This window comes from Plectropomus leopardus, chromosome 12, assembly GCF_008729295.1.
Source record: "Plectropomus leopardus isolate mb chromosome 12, YSFRI_Pleo_2.0, whole genome shotgun sequence".
Taxonomy (NCBI): domain Eukaryota; kingdom Metazoa; phylum Chordata; class Actinopteri; order Perciformes; family Serranidae; genus Plectropomus; species Plectropomus leopardus.
Genome location: NC_056474.1, coordinates 4,618,330 through 4,638,860, shown reverse-complemented (window position 1 = coordinate 4,638,860; position 20,531 = coordinate 4,618,330). Strand labels below are relative to the sequence as shown.

Genomic DNA, 20,531 nt, shown 5'->3' with positions numbered 1-20,531 from the left:
GGTGGGACAAAAACCATGAAGAGCAAACTTCACATCATATATGAATGCTAAATAACAACAACAAAAGAGAGAATTATTGGAGAAGAAATTAATACTGCTGACCACTCAGATCCGCAGGTATGTCCTCTCTCCCCTATGTGCTTCAGCCTTTCCTTCAGTCAAAGCTAGTTCTCTTCTTTTTGACATTTTTACTTCCACAGACATTCAATATCATAGCAGCCACATGCTACCTGAGCGTTCAAGCTAAAATAGCTCTGCGCCTCCACAGCTCTCAGTATCTCCCAGACGGATGTTTAAAGAAGAGCACCTTGAAAAAAACGGCTTTACGATGACGTCTTTGTGAATTTAACACTTGCAATCATCCAACCAATAAGGATTTAACCTGACAAGAGCGAATCGATCAACCAATCGACCAACTGACCAGAAGGTGTAAGCAATCCAGTGCATCGGTCCTGCAATAAATACATTTGTCAGAAAGGTACTGGTTCAACCATGTGGCATAATAATGACATTTGTTGTGGAACACAGCAGACGGAGTACTAATACCAGGGTGCAAAATAAGCACCATCCATTAGCCAAAGGTTGATAAAGACCGAAGTGGCTAGTAGATTTGACTCACTTGCCAGCCAAAAGGACAATGGTAAGCTGAGTAAAGGTTATCTATTGAGTGGCTGGTAAAATCTGGACATTCACTACCCATTTGGCCGGTGGACAAATACATTAATTTGCACCCCAACTAATTCAGTAACCAGAATGTGCCAGTCCAGAGAGAAAATTAATAAATTTGATCCCTGTCTGGAGCACCAATATGTTTAACCTTTATAAAAAGGAAAATGGAAATTGGTGTATACTGACATGTTGAAATATGAAATGTCTACAATTAAACTGACGTTAAACAAAAGCTGACCATGTTGAGGTTGTAGTTCTTGCACTGCTTTTGTACTGAACAAGTCCCTTTTACACTGCCTGTCCAAGGCCAGAATACCCACCGTTATGTCGCTTCACCGTTCTGTATAAAAGGTCACGATTGTGACAGGATTGTCTCACCTATGAGCCGGCAACGGAGGTAATAACAGCACTAAATCAAGGTCTATATAAAAGGGACAGCTGACAGGATGTGATCATGGGCTGGACGGGTGTGATGTTTTGAGAGTGAGTTATCGGGCAACCTATCGTGGAAGATTTAAAATGCAGCTAGCAGCAGGTCGTGGCTAAGCCAAAAAACAGGAGAACAGTGGCTGAAAATCTGGGAGCTCCTTAACCTCTGAGCAGAGGACGACATCAGCTGCCGTTTAAAAGAGACTGTAAATTATTATTACCATGTATACCATTGTTATTGTATTGTTACTTTTAATAAAACACTTTCACACAGGTGGTGTAAAGAAGGGACTAAGAAGTGGCCCTGTAATGCAATATTTGTCTTTGTTTGTTTTTTCTTTATTTTTCTGTTTATTCTGTTAATGAGTCTGTTTTGTTACAACAGTGTTTAACCAAAAACGGTAGTTATGTGGATATCTATACACTTAACAACATGCATCAACTGTGTAAGTACTTGAAATAGTTAATAATACCTTCAAGAACAATCTCTTAAATGTGTGTGCAGTGTGTGCATTTAAAAAACAAAGAATTAACCGTACTGCTGTGATTCAGTGTTTTTAAATCCCTTCAGAAAACAACAACAGGATTGTACCTTTTCTGCTGAGCAAAGTAGCTGTGACAGTCCAGTGTCAGTCACTAACACATCAAATATTCCCTCAAGACTTGCAATAGAAATGTGACACCTAGGTGAAAGATTTATCAAAATATAAGTGGTACTAAAGGATGCAATATACCCCTAAAACCTTAAATTAAGTCGAAGAAAGTGCCATAGTAGAGCTTTTAGTTCCACAAAGGTTTATGCATTAGAGGCTTTAAGATGCAACCTTTTCTACACACAAGGCAACATAAACACGCTGCTGTTTCAATGTCAAACATCTAAAAGCTGACGAAAGATTGAAGAGTCAGAAAGCACAACATTTCAGCGTGACTGCAGAAAGTGAAAGGATACATCTTGGCCTCAATGACGCAACAAAAAAGGTACTGCGGTACTAATGCCTGATGCCAGAGTATTTATAATGCGCTGCAAGAAGCTGTACGTGATATCTTGCAATAAAAAAATGACTTGTACTCACCCTGTTCTCACACTACAACCTTAAGCACTGTGGGACTTCTCATTCATTCTCAGCCAAATCACCGTATGATGCATCCTCGGTTGCCAAGTGCAACTGCAGGATCTTTATCCATTCTTAAGTCTTTTTAGTTTTGAGACTGCTGTTGAATATTGAGATATTTGCACTAACTTGTCACAGCCACGAGAAGAATACCAACTGAGAACAACACAGAAACCATTGGTAGTGGTGGGAGACTTTGCTTATATTGGCACATTAAACTTAAAGCGTGCTTATCCCATCACATGCAATTAACTTCAAACTGGCTATGCAGACCATTAACCCTGCCATGCTAACAACTGAAACGCTATCATCCGAACAGAAGAAGATACATTTCTAAAAAGCAGTTTCCTCTTCAATGCAAGGGGCTATGACTACCAACAGTTTTGTTTGTTATGGTATATATATAAAGGCTTGTAAATATCAAGAAAGCTAGTGAATAAGGCTTTACTCACCAAACCTTGACCCACATATGAATTATTATGTCATAACATACATTGAAGCTTTGCTCTTCTAAAATATATTACTTACTGTTGTGTTTTAGAAACCTTGAATAAATAAAAATTAACAATATGATTTCTAAAGTACTTTGTAATTATAGCACCTGTGCATTCCTCCTCATTGATGACTAAGTCCGGCTGCAACCAAATCCTGTGCTTTAGAAAGCTGAAGTAATGTCAAAACATGATGTGGCATGGGCGACTTTATTGTCAAACACTCAGTACATTACTGCGGCTGATTTTAATCGACTAGTTTCTTCTCACTGGTCCAAGGTGTGACTATGACTAGCATTGCTAGGTGTAGTTTTTCAGTTTCAGGTAAATGAAAACCTACTAATCCCTCTGTCTTACGTGGTACTTTGACAACCTTGCCATACAGCTTTTTGAAAAGTAAAGCCCTGTGAGAATTTGTGGTGACTAGTTGGACAAAAAGCTGATGCCACCATCCAATCATCACATAATACACAATGACCACATATTGGTTGGCTTTAATGACCTTAAAGCCAACTGGTATTTTTTGAAGGTATATGGAATATCTGATGTATTTTTTAAAACGGTGGCTCATAATGTCTTTAAAGAGTGGTGAAATGTTTATTTTGCTTAAGTTCCTACTAGCACAGGGTCCAGGGGAAGCATTTTTGTAGTTACAGGAAAAATATTTTTGATGTCAACATGACTAGCCTGTAAAATTGTATTATTTTACTATGAATCGGTACTGCTTGTGGTGTATGGGAGGTCAACAAAGCTCAATTTAAGTGTGTATAGATGTTATCTTTACAAAATACTTCTTTTACTTTATGTATTTTATATATAAAGATTTACATTTTTTCTTGGTTCAGAGTGGTTGCTGCATGGACGGTCATTTAAAAACTGGCAGCTTTTGGGACTAGTTAAAATGTTATTTTGTATTATATTGTTTGCTTTTTCTGTGGTTTTAAGAGAATAATTTTTGATGTCAGCATAACTAGCCTGTATCATTTATCTATCATGGCATGCTTTTTAATTTATTATTGATATATTCCTTTTCTCCTTGTCCTAATCGTTTTGTGATCACAAGTAGTGCTCAACATCAGAAACTGCTCTCTTGTGATCACAAGAGAAAACAAAAATATGTATCTTGTATGATTTGGAAAGAAAACATTACCAATACCAGCATGGTTATACGATTTTAAGCTTTCTCTGTCTCTTCCTTACAAAAGACATGAAATATAATCCACAATTGACAAATAATGTTGCAAGTTTTGATTGAATGATTTGGTACTCCTTGTGGAGGTTAACATAAACTCTAATTATGTTTGTATAAATGCCGTCTCTTCAAAATCTTTCGAAAACTTTAAGCTTTCTTGTGGTTATAAGAGAAACATTTCTGATGTCAACATAACTAGCCTGTATTATTCAGCAATTATGGCATGTTTACCAATGCATTGTTGACCGAAGTCTTTTCTTTTTGATCATAATTGTGATTACTAGTAGTGTTAAGCAACAGAAACTGTTCTCTTGTGATTACAAAAGGAACAAACTAGGTAATGTTGAGAAAAAAATGTATCATGTTAAGAAAACATTAAAATTTACCCCTTCCTTCCTATTCTTGGAAATTAACTTGAAATATAATTCACAAATGACAAAGCTGCTGCAATTTTACTGTGATTTAGTACTGCTTGTAGTGTATGAGAGATTAATAAAGCTTAATTTACGTGTGTATAAATGCTGTCTTTACAAAATCTCTCTTTAACTTTTCAGCCTTTATGGTTATAAGAGAAATATTTCTAACCTGTATCATTTGGCCACTGTGACATAATTAAATGTATTGTTGAAATAAGCCTCGAACAGAATTGTTTTTTGACTACATTAGTGCTCAGCAACAGAGACTTCTCTCTTGTGATCACAAAAAAAAACAAATGTTGCAAGGAGAAAATATTTAGTTTTGAATTTTTTTTTAAAAGGAAACATCAACATTTACCACTTTCTTCCTATTCGTGGCAATTCCAGCATGATCATACAATTTTAGCCTATGTGTGCCTTTGCCTTACAAAAGACTTGAAATATAATTCACAGTTGAGAAATGCTTTTGCTGTTTTAACTTGGTACTGCTTGTACTGTATTGGAAATAAATAAAGCTTTATTCAGATGTGTAAAAATGCTACCTCTACAAAATTCTCTTTAACTTTTAAGCTTTTTTGTGGTTACAAGAGAATTTATTTAAAAAATCTAAACTGTATCAATTTAGCAATCACAGCATGTTTTCCTATTTATTGTTAACACAAGTCTTTATATTCTCAAGCATAATTATGATCAGCAACACAGTTCTCTTGTGATCACAAAAGGAATAAACTGTAATGTTGAGAAAATAAAATATTAATTTTGTAAACTGCCTTCCCATTCCTGGCCATACGATCATGGTGGTATAATCTCAGGTTTTCTCTACCTTTGCCTTACAAAAGACATGAAAAATAATTCACAACTGCTAAATGCTGCTATTTTACCACGATTTGGTGCTGCTTGTTTTGCATGGGAGGTAAAGCTTAATTTAAGTGCGCAGAAAGGCTTTTTCTACAAAATATCTTTTTTAACTTTTGGTATTTTAAATATAAGGTCGACGTTTTGTTGGTTCAGAGCGGTCGCTGCACGGACAGCCATCTAAAAACAGGCAGCTTTTGTATCAGGCAACACACCCCCAAAATGTCACAGTCATTGGCTAGGAGGCGCAAGCTCCTTGCTTATTCAAGCTATGCTACTTCCTTGTGTGAATTAGCAAAACATTACTATATTTTTACACTTGATTTATAAAAGCTAATATCCCCACAACTGCGCTGGGTGTAAATAAACGGCGGCGTTTGCTGGATCATTGCAGACAACACCACCCACCTCACGGTAAATGTCGCTCGCCTTCAATGCACAGCCAGCAATATGTTATTGAGCGCTAAAAATCTTCCAACTTGGCTCTGTTTGGTAAACATAACGAGTAATCATTACATCCTGAAATGCGTTGCACGAGTAAACGTGTTGAGTACTGTCAACTCTGTGGCTGACATAAAGAGCATTCAAGTGTCATGTTTTAATGGCAATATTTAACACGAGAGCAGAGCACAGCCTGAGACAAAAGCCCACTGCAGCCCCTTCACTGCCCTCACAACGATCCCCCTCCCCAGCGCTTAATCTAGCTAGCTAGCAAAGCTCGTTTCTAGCCCGACACAGCCTCGCTGGCTGGGGCAGCTCACTCCGCTTCGCCCCGACATTTTCCCTTTTCTACTCTCTCGTTAAAAAAAAAGCCAACGAGCTATTAAACACAAAAAAACGACGAGAAAGTACTCAATGTGTGTAACGCACGTGGCACACAACTATACCAAACCCACGCAGACACATAACATTCAATTTTCGCACGTACTTCACATTAGCTTAGCCTGTAGCCAGATGGTTAATTTTTACCCCCCTACGATTCAACCAAACAACAAACCTCCGTTTATAAGCGCTTACCTTCAAACTGGGCCCACGCGTATCCCGCCGACTCATTCACGTTGAGCTATAATGTGAATATTGCGCGATATAAACAGTTATTTCCTAAATATCGGACGTTAACCGTAGCCTACGGCTGTGTGACGTTCATCGCTGGTTTTGAAAACATCGCAGCCGTTCGTCCGTCTCCGTCCTCTCCGAGAGGAGCCCAGCAAAACATGCAAGCCGCGCTCCCATTGGTCCAGAGCGCGTCACGTGACCGCCCGAGCCCCACCGAGCTCCGTCTGCCGGAGAGACTGTAGACGGGTATGTGTGGAAACCCATTTAACTCTTTGTTTTTATCGACGCTGTGAGTAAACCCGCACATTTAATGTTAAGAATATGTATGATTTTGTCAGCTAGTGGCGTGTTGTTTTTTTTTAAAACGTCCGTTGTGGATTTTTTTGGGGGGGAAAATGGAGAGCAGCAACGGACACTTGACGTCATCTTTTCCGCTGCTGTGTTGCGGTTAGTGGGAACTTTCTCGAAAGATCACGGCTGAGGTTAACGCTGGGATGGTGGTTCCTGTGTTTTTTGGGGGAGTAGGGAGCGTGGTTAGAAAATCTGGCGACAATTTTACTTTAAAACTGATATAATGGCCCTTTTTTTATCCGCCTCATTGTATCGGGCAGCTTTGAATTGGTTGCGCAGTGACATTTGCATCATGGTGTGTGTGTGTGTTGCGCGCATGCGTCATGGCGCATAATATTATATGTTGCAGAGCAGCTTCAAAGTCGCAAGAGGAAACCGGAGTGGGGGAGGGGCACCGGCACCGGCGAGACACGAAAAACGCCACCGGGGCGGGATGGAAATGACAGGAGCAGTTGCATGAAGGGGGTCTGTGTGTTGAAGAGGATTTATCATACAATAGCTCGGCTGTAAAGATAACTGCAGTTCATGAATAAGAATGATAATACTTTAAAATTCCCCTTTAAATAATCCAAAAAAAAAAAAATCAGTTGCAATAACATAACTTTATGAGGAATCAATTGTGTTTATAATTATGGTAAATAAGAATATTTCACTAAAAATTCCTTTTAAATAATGTAAGAAAAAATGGAGCAATGTTCATTTATGAGTAACTTAAAACGTGTTCATAGATAAAATAATAATAAAAATGAAAATGTGTTGGTTGAAATTTAGTATTTGGAATATAAAAAACTCCAACACAAAATTTTGACAGGAGCAGTTGCATGAAGGGGGTCTGTGTGTTGAAGAGGATTTATCATACAATAGCTGGGCTGTAAAGATAACTGCAGTTCATGAATAAGAATAATACTTTAAAATTCCCCTTTAAATAATCCAAAAAAAAAAATCAGTTGCAATAACATAACTTTATGAGGAATCAATTGTGTTTATAATTATGGTAAATAAGAATATTACACTTGAAAATTCTTTTTAATAATGTAAGAAAATCTGTTGGAACAATGTTATTTTATGAGTATTTAACTTAAAACACGTGTTCATAGATAAAATAATAAAAATGAAAACATTTGAAATTTAAAATTTGGAATATAAAAAACTCAAAACACAAAACTTTGACAGGAGACCGTTTGTATTTATCGATGAAAAAGTAGCCATGTGCATTTTTTTTTTTTTTTAAAGATTGAGGTTGCAATTTGTTGTGGTACATCGAGGAATCGAATTGTTGACATGATAGTTGTAATCAAATTGAATTGATCCATAAGACCAGGGAGGATGCATAACCTACTGGCTAGTTAGTGCAAACAGGTTTTTTTTTGGCTAAATTTTAAGAGATATAGAATCAAGTGAACTTGATATAATACCCCTTTATTAAGTTCAGATTTAATTTTGTTTTTTTTTTATAGATGTGTTCGACGTACATTTTGTGTTCAAGGACCATCATGGATTTGAGAATCCAATGATAATGTCTGTTTGTGCAGTTTCTGGCTATAATAAATGGTGTAATTTTGGCAATTTCTAAAGAAAACATGCACCTGTTTGGAAGGAATGTCTTTAAAAATCAGTAGTAACATAAAAACAAAACACAACCATGTGATTATTCATTTACATATTCAATTTCTTTGCTTATTTGCAACTAGGATGATATTAAAACAATGTATTGGGCCGTCTTAAATGAATTTAACAAAGTAAAGCTAATGTATGATAAAATTCTTGACATCATTATACTGAGACTGATGAAAATAAGCTTTCTTTTTTTCATTTTATGTGTCATAATTGTAGTTGACTCTTAAAAATGCATTTGTTTATGTAATTACTGTATGAATAACAGTCAGTTGAGCTTGTCAGAGACAGCTGTTACTTAAGTAGCACCAACAATGGAAACTGCGACACAGGCTTCTTTTCTGTGGTGGTTAAGCTCAGTGATGTTTAACAACTAAAGTAGAATTTCATTTTTCTCTGATGCTCATCTGCTGCAACCAGGGTGTCGACAAGTCCTTAAAAAGATGTCGTAAATAAAATGTTATTAGGCTTTAGAAGTCATTAATTAGTCTTAAATTTGTACTTGTTAAGTCTTAATTGCCAAACACATTTAATCTATCACATTTACTCAAAATGGGTCAAGCTTTTCTGCCTGAAAGGTCACATTTCAAATGACTTTTTACTTCACATTTGCACTTATCTGCTTGTTAAGTTCAAATTTTTCTACCAAAAAAACGACCTCTTTATGGAACCACATTTATACTACTTACCTTTATACTTAGCTAAATAATGAAGAAGATTTGCCAAAAAATCTTTGGTTAAAAAAATATCTTGAAAGTGTCTTAAATAGCATTACATTTAAATTTCTTATACCTGTAGACACCCTGGCTGCAGAAAATGGCATCGCTGAACTGCGATAAATCTTTTAAGACCAAGAAAAGAAATGTTGTGGCTACAGGTCAATAATAAATATTTAATCGGAAATTAGCGTGTCATTGTTGGAATCCATTAAGAGACACCATAAAACCCGGAGCACAGGTATATGAACAATTTATTTACACAACATGTTTGAGTTAATAATAATATCAGCTTCAGGGACAACAGCTTTTGATAAAAGCAGATAGTGACCTGAAAAATGTCTACAGGTCCGGTCTTACACCGAATCCTGGTCCTGTAGGCGGCTCTGTCAGAGAGGTTAATCCACCTGCAGGCTCACAGGAAAAACGTCCGTTCCTGTCGAAAAAAGAAATCACAATTAATCAGTACAAATACAAAGTTATAAAAATCTATAAAGAAATGCCATTGATCAGATGGAAAATATAATAATTCATGATGATAATGTTATGTACCTGGGCCCAGGTGGTGGGACTTTGCCTGCTTTGAGTTCGTCAATAATGTCCTCAATGTCCTTTGGCATGAGGTCCTCCTGGAAACACGAGAGAGATGAATAAATGAGAAGAACCTGTTTTTCACTGCTAGTGGACTAATGCTTAATTATTAATTCTTTATAGTTTTTCACATACTTCACCTAAGGATGTGAGCGATTGGTCAAATTAAATGTTGCTACCCTCGCGAGCAGGCACCAGGAATAATCACCCGTTACACTTATTTCATTTGTCATTTGCAATCACCCAATAAAAATCATTTGAAATAATCAGGCATGTTTATTAAAGATTTATTTCCTAAAGAATATTGTCCTCAATTCATTTTGTTGTTAACTTTTATTTAGTGAGCTTCTGTCATGTTTTATAGGATAATTTTCAACTTTCATAATAAACGGCGAAAAGTGACGCACATTTCAGCGGCATGTAAAATTCAATTTGGTTATTGCAAAATGTGATTAATGATTTCAGAAATCTCTTTTGATATAAGCAGTATTTTTCGGACGGTGTCTATTAACTTTGCAGATTAAATTTTGCTTTTAGGAACATGACTATTTTAAACTTGTATGAGAACTTTTTCTTCCCTATTAAATTTAATCCTTATGAAGAGCAGGAAGGGTTAGACGGCCAAACTTAATATACTGGTTTTGCAATATTGCAAAAAGCTCATGGTTATTATAGCTAATTCTAAAATAGCAACAATTTTCCAGAAATCAAGTTTAAGTAGGTTTTACACTGTCAGTCAAAATGACTTTAATAAGCCTGTGATCAGGCACCTTTGTGCCTTTTGCTCCCAAAACTGAATCAGATACAGTAACAGTCATAATGTCTACACGTCATAAGATGTAAGAGACAAGATTTTTTTTTAAATATGGAAACCACAGAGAGTTATAGCAAGAAGGGCAGCTTCAGGTACTATTGATTAACCTACGTCAGTCTGTGTGGCATTTAACCCTTTAAGACCTGGATCCACATCATATGCTGTGTTATAATGCATTTGTGGCCATATATGTTGACATACAGTGCAAAGTGTTATGTAATATGGCACAACTTCCTTTTTTGTCAGGCACAACAAACAGGAATATATCTGTGCAGTTACATTAATGTTGCCTCAGTGTCCCCTTCTACTTGGCCTGTTTAAAGCAGTGATATTATTGCGCCGTTATGCTGCCTCGCCGATACATATAAAAGGTACGATCGTGGATGGGGGTGGACAGAGTTGTCTCGTCTTTAAGATGGCAGTGGACGTAGTAACAGCACTGAAACAGCGTTTGTGTAAACGGTTCAACCAGCAGAGTGGGACAGATGGGTGTGACATTTTGATAAGGTTTTAAGTGTTTGACCCACCCCATAAGATTTAAAAAGCAGCTAACAGCAGTTAGCAGCTGACGCAAGGAAGAAGAGCAGTGCAACTTTTGAAAACAATGAGATGCGGGAGTTCTTTAACCTCTGAGCTGAGGACAGTAAATGATTGTTATTGTCATGTTATGGCTTTGTTATTGTGCTGCTGACGCGTATGTTATATGTCTCATAGAGGCAGACACTGTTGTGTTAAATGCTGTGCCTCTTTTGATTCTGTGATGCCAGCATGTTGTCTAAAAATCACATTTTGGAACGTCATGATCCCGCTGTTATTTGGGTTTAAAAATGCAAAGTCGGCATAAAGAAAAGACTTCTTAGCAGCACTATGGTGCGATCTTTGTATAAAAGAGCTATGGCTGCTCCTTAATTGCTTCTTTCCATATTTACAACCTGACACGTGCTTATTTACAAGCTGTGCAAGTTGAATAAAACCTAATGCATGTAATGGGACTGAAATAATATAATAGCCAAGTATTGCATGCGTTTCTAAGTGCTTATTAATTACACAAAATGCTAAACGCAGTACTACCTTACTCACTGTACCTGTTCTGACTCTAATGATCACTCCTCAGCAGTTTTAGGTGTTACAAAAAAAGTCCTCCTTTTGTCACATTTATTTTAATTGGGTTATTCACTTGTACTCAGCTTGCAATAACTAAACTTCCCTTTGCAATTGACTGCACAATTAGTTTTAGATAATTTTATACCACAACTACAAAATCTTTTCATTTTCAACATCACGTCTGGGTCATTAAGTCAATCTTTTTCTGAACTGAACGAGACAACATTGTTCTATTATTAATGCAAGATTATTTTTCAGTCACAGTTTCCATTTCCTCCCTCCGTTCAGTTTTTTGAGCCTTACAAACGTAGACTGAACCACACCTGCACTTGCGTCTTAAGAAAAAAGGTAGCACTCATGAAATAGAAATGTTTTCAATGTTGACATTTTTTGCAAAACTCACTTCAGGCTTTAACCTAATTTTGATAATTAAGTTATGATGTTCAGTAAGGAGGCCATCTGCACAGAGTGGTCTAACACTCACATAATAGTTGTCATTGATCTGGACCATCGGAGCATTCACACAGGCGCCCAGGCATTCCACTTCTATTAGCGTGAACATCTTGTCTGGAGTAGTTTCTCCAACCTTGATACCTGTGGAAAAACAAATAAAGACATGCTTTATATGTAGTTAATGTCATCTGACAAGCTGCAGATGATGTTACAGAAGCTACAAATATTTTCAAATTAAGCAGCACCGCCTGACGTTATACAGCTGTAACACTATATGGGAGTTACAATAATTAGTATAAACTCACTGTCTGACTGACTGAAAGAACAACAAATATAACGGTGCTTTTCAAAAGGGATCATTTGGATTTTTCTGAAGTGAAGTTGTATGGGATTTATATCCATAGTCAGTGTGTTACATACAGTAGATGGCAGTCAGCACGCCACCAGTTTGGAGAAGCAGGCTGGAGTCCAACATGGAAGCTAAGCAATGTGCTGCTGTTAAACGGGGTCGGCAACAAAACGTATTTTAACCACCTAAAAAAAGTCTCATTTTAAAAAATCCAGTATCCAGTTGAGTGTAGGCAATATTGGGAGTATTTATTTTCTTTACCTTAACGTCAGACAGAAATATCATACAGAAAAATTAAGCTGTTATATCACTCTCTTCAAAACCAGACTCCATATAATAAAACAGTCATTTTAGCGTGCTCAACACAGGAGCTGCTGGTCTACCACTGCCTCGAACAGCTATTTGTTTGTGTTATTGTGTGATTTTGGCGTTTTAAAAAAAGGGTTTGTTTAGATTCACCGAAGATACACAAGAAGAGAAACTAACTGATCAAAGCGACAGGAGACCAGCAGCTACAGTGTTCAGCGAGCTAAAATTGCTGGTTTTCTCAGTGGAGTCTGGTGGCTTTGAAGAGAGCAAAGATGGAGAACTGAAGACGTTAGTGGCTTCGTCTGATAAAAAGGTAAAGCAGTGAAAATACTCTCAATGTAGCTCACACTTAAACTGATATTGTTTTTGTTTTTTAGGTGGTTAAACATTTTGTATCTAATACACTGTTTATGGATAAGTAACCTGTACAGCCCCACTTCAGAAAATCTGAACTATCCCTTTAACACTTTAAAACCCAAACAATCGGTTTGATTTCTTTCAAAAACATGGGGGGACAGCAATGAGCAACCTAACAAGATAGTCACAAGCAAATTACCTAAAAATTAGAGAAAAAAAGAAATGACCTGAAAAAAGCAAAAAAAAAAAAAAAACCCAAACATTTAAAAATGTTTAAAATATTCTATATTCTGTAACATCTTTTGAATATATAATTCTAATTATCAGAAAAACAGTTTCTGGACATTTTACCATTTTATTTTTTAAAAATTCCCTTTTACCAATACCTTGCTATCTGTTTTTTTGCCTTTTTCCAAGTGTTTCTGAAGAGAATTAAACCTATTTGCTCGGGTTTGAAAGTTAAAACACTTGCAAAAGGCATCTGAATGCAGGACAAGAAATACTGATGTGGATCCAGGTCTTAAAGGGTTAAATGCCACACAGACTGACGTAGGATAGCAGTCGTCTGGGTTCATTTCAGTCTTGTACGTCTTCCTGTTTGCTGCTACAGCTCACTGTTGTTTGAATTGAAGAGACAACTGTATATTTACATGTTTGTTCCCAGTTTCTGTTTATCTCAGATATACACAATAAAAAAAAAAAAAGATTGTTTTTATCTGCGTTTTCATCTCTTCATTGGTGTCCTGCCATAAAATGGAAAATGTCTCTCACCCAGTTTGTTTTGGATGGCCTCCAGGATGCTGTCTGAGTTGCAGAGCATGCAGGGTGTTGTTGTGCAGATCTGAATGAAGTATTTTCCCACGGGCTGACGCAGGAACATGGTGTAGAATGTCGCTACTTCATACACTCTCATCGGAGCGATTTCCAGCACCTCGGCAACCTGAATGACAACAATTAAAAACATTCAAAGAGTTTCCCGCACGTGACACAGAAGACTTAATGATTTATGGTCTGACACATTTGCATCACACAAGCTTGTAAAACAAACTGTTGAAGAATCACTGTGCCTTGTTCATGGCGGAGATGGGCAGCCATCCGTGCTGCCTCTGGGCTACGTCCAGCACCGGGATGGTGGCTGCTTGCTTGTGTCCAATAGGGTACATAGAAATGATCGCCTCAATCCTCTACAGGAATATTAAAAAAGACATTTTACCATAAATGTGGAGTTGTTTAGGAAAAGACTCACTGCATTCCTCCAATTTTGTACTTCAACAATTAGTCCAATTTAAACTATCAAACCATGCTCATGCAAAAGCACGACTTAGACAGAGATTTACAGGAGATGCACTGATAATGGTTAAATACAGGGTTCCCACACATTTTCATGGATGAAATTCTCAATACTACTCTCAATATAAAGACACAAACAGAACTGTAAAGAATACTTAACTCAAAAAGTTAGTTGTTGTAGGAAAATTAGTCAAAATCTACAGACACAGTCATGTACTTATGTATACTTATACTTATAGTATATCAGTCTTTCTTGGAGGGAAAACAGAACTGATTATACTATCTGTGTTTTCTTAATTCATTTGTCTATAAACTAATTATGTCTGGAAAACTGCTGCAAAATAAGAACATAGGTACAAACTTTATAATCCTTAAAACTGGACATGGAAGGTTTTCCACAGAAGATTAATGTAGAAAATAAATTATTACAAAAAGCAAAACTCCATGACTTTTTCAAAAATTGTAATGATTTTTACTAATTCCATGACTTTTCCAGGCCTGGAAAATGAGACTGTGAAATCCCATGACTTTTCCAGGTTTTCCGTGATTGTGGGAACCGTGTAAGTACAAGGTACCAAGACATTTTCAGGGATAAAATTTAAAAACTTTATTTTTTTCAAGGATCTGGAATAAAATTTCAGAGACCATTCACAATATAAAAACATGAACAGAACTGTAAAGAATCCTTTACTTCATAGTTACTTATTGTCAGAAAATTAATTAGCAACCTTTTACAAACTATAATAATAAGTTATGTTAAAATTCACCTTAAAACCACAGGGCACAGTCATGCAGGCACAAAAAAGACGTCTGAAAAACTCATCATGTTGTACTAACTGTTTGAAACCTGAGCAAAATGACTTCAGTTCCTTCAAAAACACGGGACACAGGCAATAAGCAACGAAAAAAGAAATGACCCAAAAATAGGAGGAAAAAAAGTAAAAAAATTACCTGTAATTTTGATTTAATAAAAAGACAAAGAAAAAAAAATACTTTTTGACCAAAAAGCCCTTAAAATAATAGTAATTCTGTAATATAATTATGATAATTATAAATACAGTTTTTTGGATATTTCTCCTAGCTTTTTTTTTTTTTTTTTTAAATCCATATCTACTAATTTTCTCCAATTTGTGTAGCATTTCTTGCAAAGTTGCTTTATGCCTTTCCCCTCATGTTTTTTGAAAGAAATTAAACCAATGCTCAGGTTTTCAAAGGCAGCACAAGAAAACTGATGTTGATCGTGGTTTCAAAGGGTTAAAGACTTATATAGACTCAGAATTGGCTAACATGCGTGGGATAATACTGTTGGATATTGTCATTGGCTCAACACTGATGTCTTACCTTTTTGTTCTCCTCAGTGAACTCAAAGGGAGTATCTGGGTTGTTGTCAGGAGTATCTCTGTGCTACAACACAAGAGCCACAGTGACAGTTAACAGCGCTCACACCAAAATTATAAATATCCTTAGTTATCTGCACATAACATTTATCAGCCAGTTTATATGAAATCCTGTTTCAAAAATGTGAATTATGTAACTGGTGCTTTCATGTGAGTAACAGCTTTATGTGCAGTATCTGATAAAATATGAATAACCTATCATGTAAGCCCGCAGGGGAGAACAGGTGCTGCTATCAGACCGTTGAGAAGACTCAACACAGATAACAATTACTTCAGCTTCTGCACACACTGCCCCCTTGTGAGCAGCAAATATCCTTTGTGCAATTACAGAAAAAACAAGAACAAGTTGAAATGTTTGAAGTTAAACTTGTTAAAAAACAACATTCCTGTTGAAGGAGGAGTGGTTCACAGACGATTCAGCCGAACCAACTTTCCTCTAAACACAGATGAAAAACATCTTCAGTACCAGGGGACGATGGAACCATGGCATGTTTCCATTACATGAGAATATTACATGTGATGTTTTTGTTGCACAGCGTGGCTCTGATAGGCTCTGAAGCCAGCGAGCGGGATAAATAAGGAGCTTTTGGAAAAATGATACCTTTGGGATTATTTCAGCAAAAATTGAAGCACAAACATGTTGCTGAGTTATGCACTGATGTGGCAACATCTACACGTAAGATCTACTGGCTTATTAATTTTGAAACAAATACAAATAATATGACCATATGTGAATAATGGGTAAATAAATACAGTTTAGAAACTCAACTGACTTAATTTTGTGGTTGTGAAAGATTTGTTTATACTGTGTGTAAACACAGAAGTAAAAGGGACCAATTTAATACAAAATAATACGGTTAGATGGACGAGCGAGACATCCATCTTCCAAATGTGGAACACAGAACGTCGGAAAGAAAGCTGATTTGGGATTTACTCGTTTTATTTCGGCCCTGTTTTATTTTCCCATTTAATGCATAGACTTGTAAATCTTTTTTTTTTTTTTAAATTATGGATAAAATGCCACAAAAAAAGTATACGACTATACCCCACACTGTAATGTCACAAAGATGTGACGGACTGAAACTTTGATGTAATGCAGGTGTATATTATGATGCAGTTTCCTCATTTGCATATATATGTATATCTATATCTATCAATCTATCTTTTTTTACTGTTGTAAGTTTGCTTCTACTTTTATGTTGTAATAGTATTTTCTGTATGTTAACTTTTGTGTTTTATATAACTTTGTCCTTTAAGGTGAAGGCTTCAAATAAGCCCACTTTCTCCTCTGCCTCTTCCTACATACACATATACTATTTTTCTATTTTTGTCATTTAGTGTATTTTAAGTTGTGCAAAAATAAAAACTTAAAACACCTGTGCATGATCTCTGTTACAGCCGGGCTGACCACACTGGTACGAGGCCACAGAGGTCAATAATAAGGACAACGGTAATGCAAATCTGGACCGTTGCATATTCTGAATTTGTCAGTTCCAGGGGTCATCTGGTGCTGGTTAGTCCCTTATTTAAGAGCTAGGATTTAATTTACCAGAAAGATATGGAAACAATTAAAATTCTGGCCTCAATAACAAAATTTTAGGACTCTTTATCTCACAGATTCTGACTGAAACACACAAACAACATGACACTCAGTTCTTACAATAAATGTACAATCACCCCAAAAGCTGCCGATTCACTGTGTCCAGTTCACACTGAAAGCAAATTGTGGGATTTTCAACAAGCATTGAACATTTAAGCCTGACTACATATGACTGATGGATACTCTATATCCAACTTATTCTGTACATCTTTTGACTTGAGGAAAGAAACTGTAGCTCACCACAAAGATGCCACCAGCTCCAGCGCGCGCAGCAGAGCGATGCAAACTCCTGACCTGCCTCGCCTGAGAATACAGAGAGAAAGAAGACAGATAAAACACCTGGTGGTGTGTGAATTCATACTTCAGCCTACCCAAGATAAAGAGTCTGGAGGGAGGGGGGGTGCTTCGGACTACTTGAAAAAGACTGGGGAAGTTATAAAGAAAAATATAAATTGGTGATGTTGTCATTGTCTACCACAGTGTGTGAACTCCACCATTTTCAAATGAATCGGCACTTCTTTAAAGCTGAAGAGTAACTGACATTCTTTAAATTAACAACCAAAACACAACAATTGAGTAAACTAAAAAGATTTTAAGAATCTATTTTTGTTATTGTAAATACCTATTTAATTGTAAGCCAACATTCACAACATAGGACAATCTCACATAAACACAGCTTGGGCACTAGTTTATAAAAGTCTATCTCTAAACAAATGTTCTTCATAATCACTTCGCTTTCACTGACATTTACACCTTTCAGGGGTTAAAAAATACAGGTTGTACGATTAGTTCAAGTCTAATAAAAAGAATCAAAGAGTTTCTATTTAAGACTGAACAAAGGTATTGCCCAGTTAAAGGTAATATCTGTGACTTCTTCCCAAATATAAACAGCGGATGCACTTTTGGTAATTGTGGAGGGTAAAGGATGGCACATGTGCTTGCAGATTGTTTTCATGTCATTTTCAATCTTTCAAAACATTTTGAAAAGGATGTCACATTAACAAAGACAGATTTATTACTGATTTTATCAATCCCAATTTTTCGGCTGATGAAAAAGTACAGAATTAACTTGACTATTATTTTAACAAAATGTTGTATACATGAAATGATTTGGCTAAAAAAAAATCACTCTCAAATTTTGAAATATAACGATTGTAAAAAAAATACTTGTCTACTGTTAGAACTCAAAAACTGTTATCTGTCAAAAACTATTAGATTTATCAGACTTTTACAGGGTTTTTTAATCCATCCCCTTAGATTTTTTTTTAAATTCTTTTACATACATGTTATTTATTTCATTGTGCAATTTATTTATTTATTTTTTTAATGTTACGCTATATAGTTTTTGTAACTTTTATAATGGTAATCTGGTATGTACATTTACATGTATTGAATTTATTCAATCAAGTCTGGGAAATAAAAACAGTTAAAGTTGGAAACATACTTGATGTATTGATTTGCTTTTAGTGTGGCACTCACTAATGAAATTATATTAAATTAATGAACTAATAATAGAAGAATATAAAACTATTCCCATTATATTATATTCCTTAAATTCATCTTGCAATTTTCCCCGAAAATTAGAGCTTAAATAAGTATTACAAGATACTAGCAGTGATAAGAAAACCATGCTTTTATATTATTTTATAACAGCAGTATCCGCACACATGTACACAGTTTTTGTTTGCTAGCTTAAACATCGAGTGAATTAGCGGCTTTAAACCGAACATTTTTTTGTTCTATGTAGATTTAAAACTGTTCAGAATAATAATAAAGCTCATTATAACTCGCATTTGCTCTTATCCGGGTCATTTTTCCTTTACGTTGGTATTTTTGTCTAAAGTTCACCTTGTAAACGTTGACAGCAGGAAGCTAAAGCAGCTAGCATGCTAATGTTACCCAACGCTAGCTTAGCGGCCTCCGCTGCTTGCCCTTGTGAGGAGTCATCGCTTTTTCTCTCCAAAATACACAAAAGGGCATTCACACTTTTACCCAGAACCATAGAGAACAACACAAGCATACCGTCTGCGACACTGCAGAGCGAACAACAGCTGACAAAAACATCTTGGGGCTTCAAGTTTGGTCCCGGTTTGTCACCAAATGGACGGGACAGCAGCGGCAGACATCAACACAGGCGCGATCACGCTCGATTCAGAGGGTCTGACGTAAGACGCTACGTCGGACGTCAGTCACGGCGAATCGATCCCAGATTGAAACGTGAGTTCAAAAACAGATCATGCCAACAGGACGTTTGTTATGTAACTCGGATGGTACTTCATGTTGCGTTTTTGCTAGTGTTTTCACAAGGACAAATATTCCCAGTAGTTTTAATTTACACAAAATTACATCTTATACTGATGAGTGTAATAACCTCATAATTGAAATTGAGGCCAGTGCACACCTTCAAAACTTATGTGGACAGGTGTGTAGGGAAAAAACATTTGCATGTAAAAGAAGAGGGGTCCCGCACACTGTCCTGTACTTGCAAAAAAAACAGTTTTATTTAATACTCAGTACAACATTGGACCTTCATCAGGTTACCTGAGACAGACAAAAATGTTGTACTGAGTACTTAATAAAACTGGGGTTTTTTTTGGCAAGTACAGGACAGTGTGCATGACCCCTCTTTATTTTTATCACTTAAAAATTAAACTACAAAGTGCCTCTTGTTAAAGCACAGATAAAATTCACTTTGTAAGAGGTAAAAACGAGGATACTAATCAGAATCAGGAACAGTTTTATTATCAAGCACAAGTTTGCACATACAGGCCTGGGGGTAGATTTCGGGGGGGATGCAGGGGCATCCCCACCAATATTTAGAACAAGTGCATTTGCACATGTGTAATGTTTCAGCTTGTGAGTATGATAATCTAATCAAATCCAAATGTATTCATAAACCACATTAATAAAATATAATAATATCAATCATTATTATTGTTATTGTTATTTATTATTATTATTATTATTAAACAATAATGACAGATGTACGCCAAATCAGAGAATAAAAGTAAGTAGTGGTTATAATTTGACCTAAAGAACTTTTTCAACAATAGCAAATGCAGAAATGAAATACATCAGCTACTATTCAAAGAGCATTTTGTTACAGTGCTTTGACGATCAGGGATTTAGTTTACTGGCTGTCAGGGGGGAACAAAATGCTGTTTACCCTCCCCTCTCTCCCTCACCCATCACCCTCCCTGTCAAATCAATCCTCATGCCTGCATGAATCCCCAGCATTCATCCTGCTGCTGCACACTTCCTCCTCCTCCTCCTCCTTGCTTGGAGAAATATAATAATGCGATCAACAGGCCAGTGAGGGCTCGACCAATGAAAAAGTGGGAGTGCCATACCCTGCAAGTGGATTGG

General features: G+C 36.4%; 2 protein-coding genes across 4 annotated transcripts in view; both read right to left on the bottom strand.

Moving 5' to 3' along the window:
* The window catches only part of ankrd12 (ankyrin repeat domain 12), a 46,481-nt gene extending 40,150 nt beyond the window's left edge, over positions 1 to 6,331 (bottom strand). For all 3 annotated transcript variants that reach the window (XM_042496990.1, XM_042496989.1, XM_042496991.1), the window contains exon 1: positions 6,182 to 6,331. The gene's annotated coding sequence lies outside the window, so the exon portion shown is untranslated. The remainder of the gene's footprint in view (positions 1 to 6,181) is intronic.
* A 2,806-nt stretch (positions 6,332 to 9,137) lies between these two features.
* Positions 9,138 to 19,326, bottom strand: ndufv2 (NADH:ubiquinone oxidoreductase core subunit V2). Its single transcript, XM_042498060.1, has 8 exons — positions 19,188 to 19,326; positions 17,406 to 17,468; positions 15,510 to 15,572; positions 13,946 to 14,062; positions 13,650 to 13,818; positions 11,895 to 12,004; positions 9,454 to 9,530; positions 9,138 to 9,337 (listed from the first exon to the last, which is right to left on the bottom strand). The coding sequence occupies exons 1-8, from the start codon at positions 19,227 to 19,229 to the stop codon at positions 9,244 to 9,246; spliced, it is 735 nt and encodes a 244-aa protein (XP_042353994.1). The 5' UTR covers positions 19,230 to 19,326; the 3' UTR covers positions 9,138 to 9,243.
* Between the last annotated feature and the right edge of the window lie 1,205 nt (positions 19,327 to 20,531).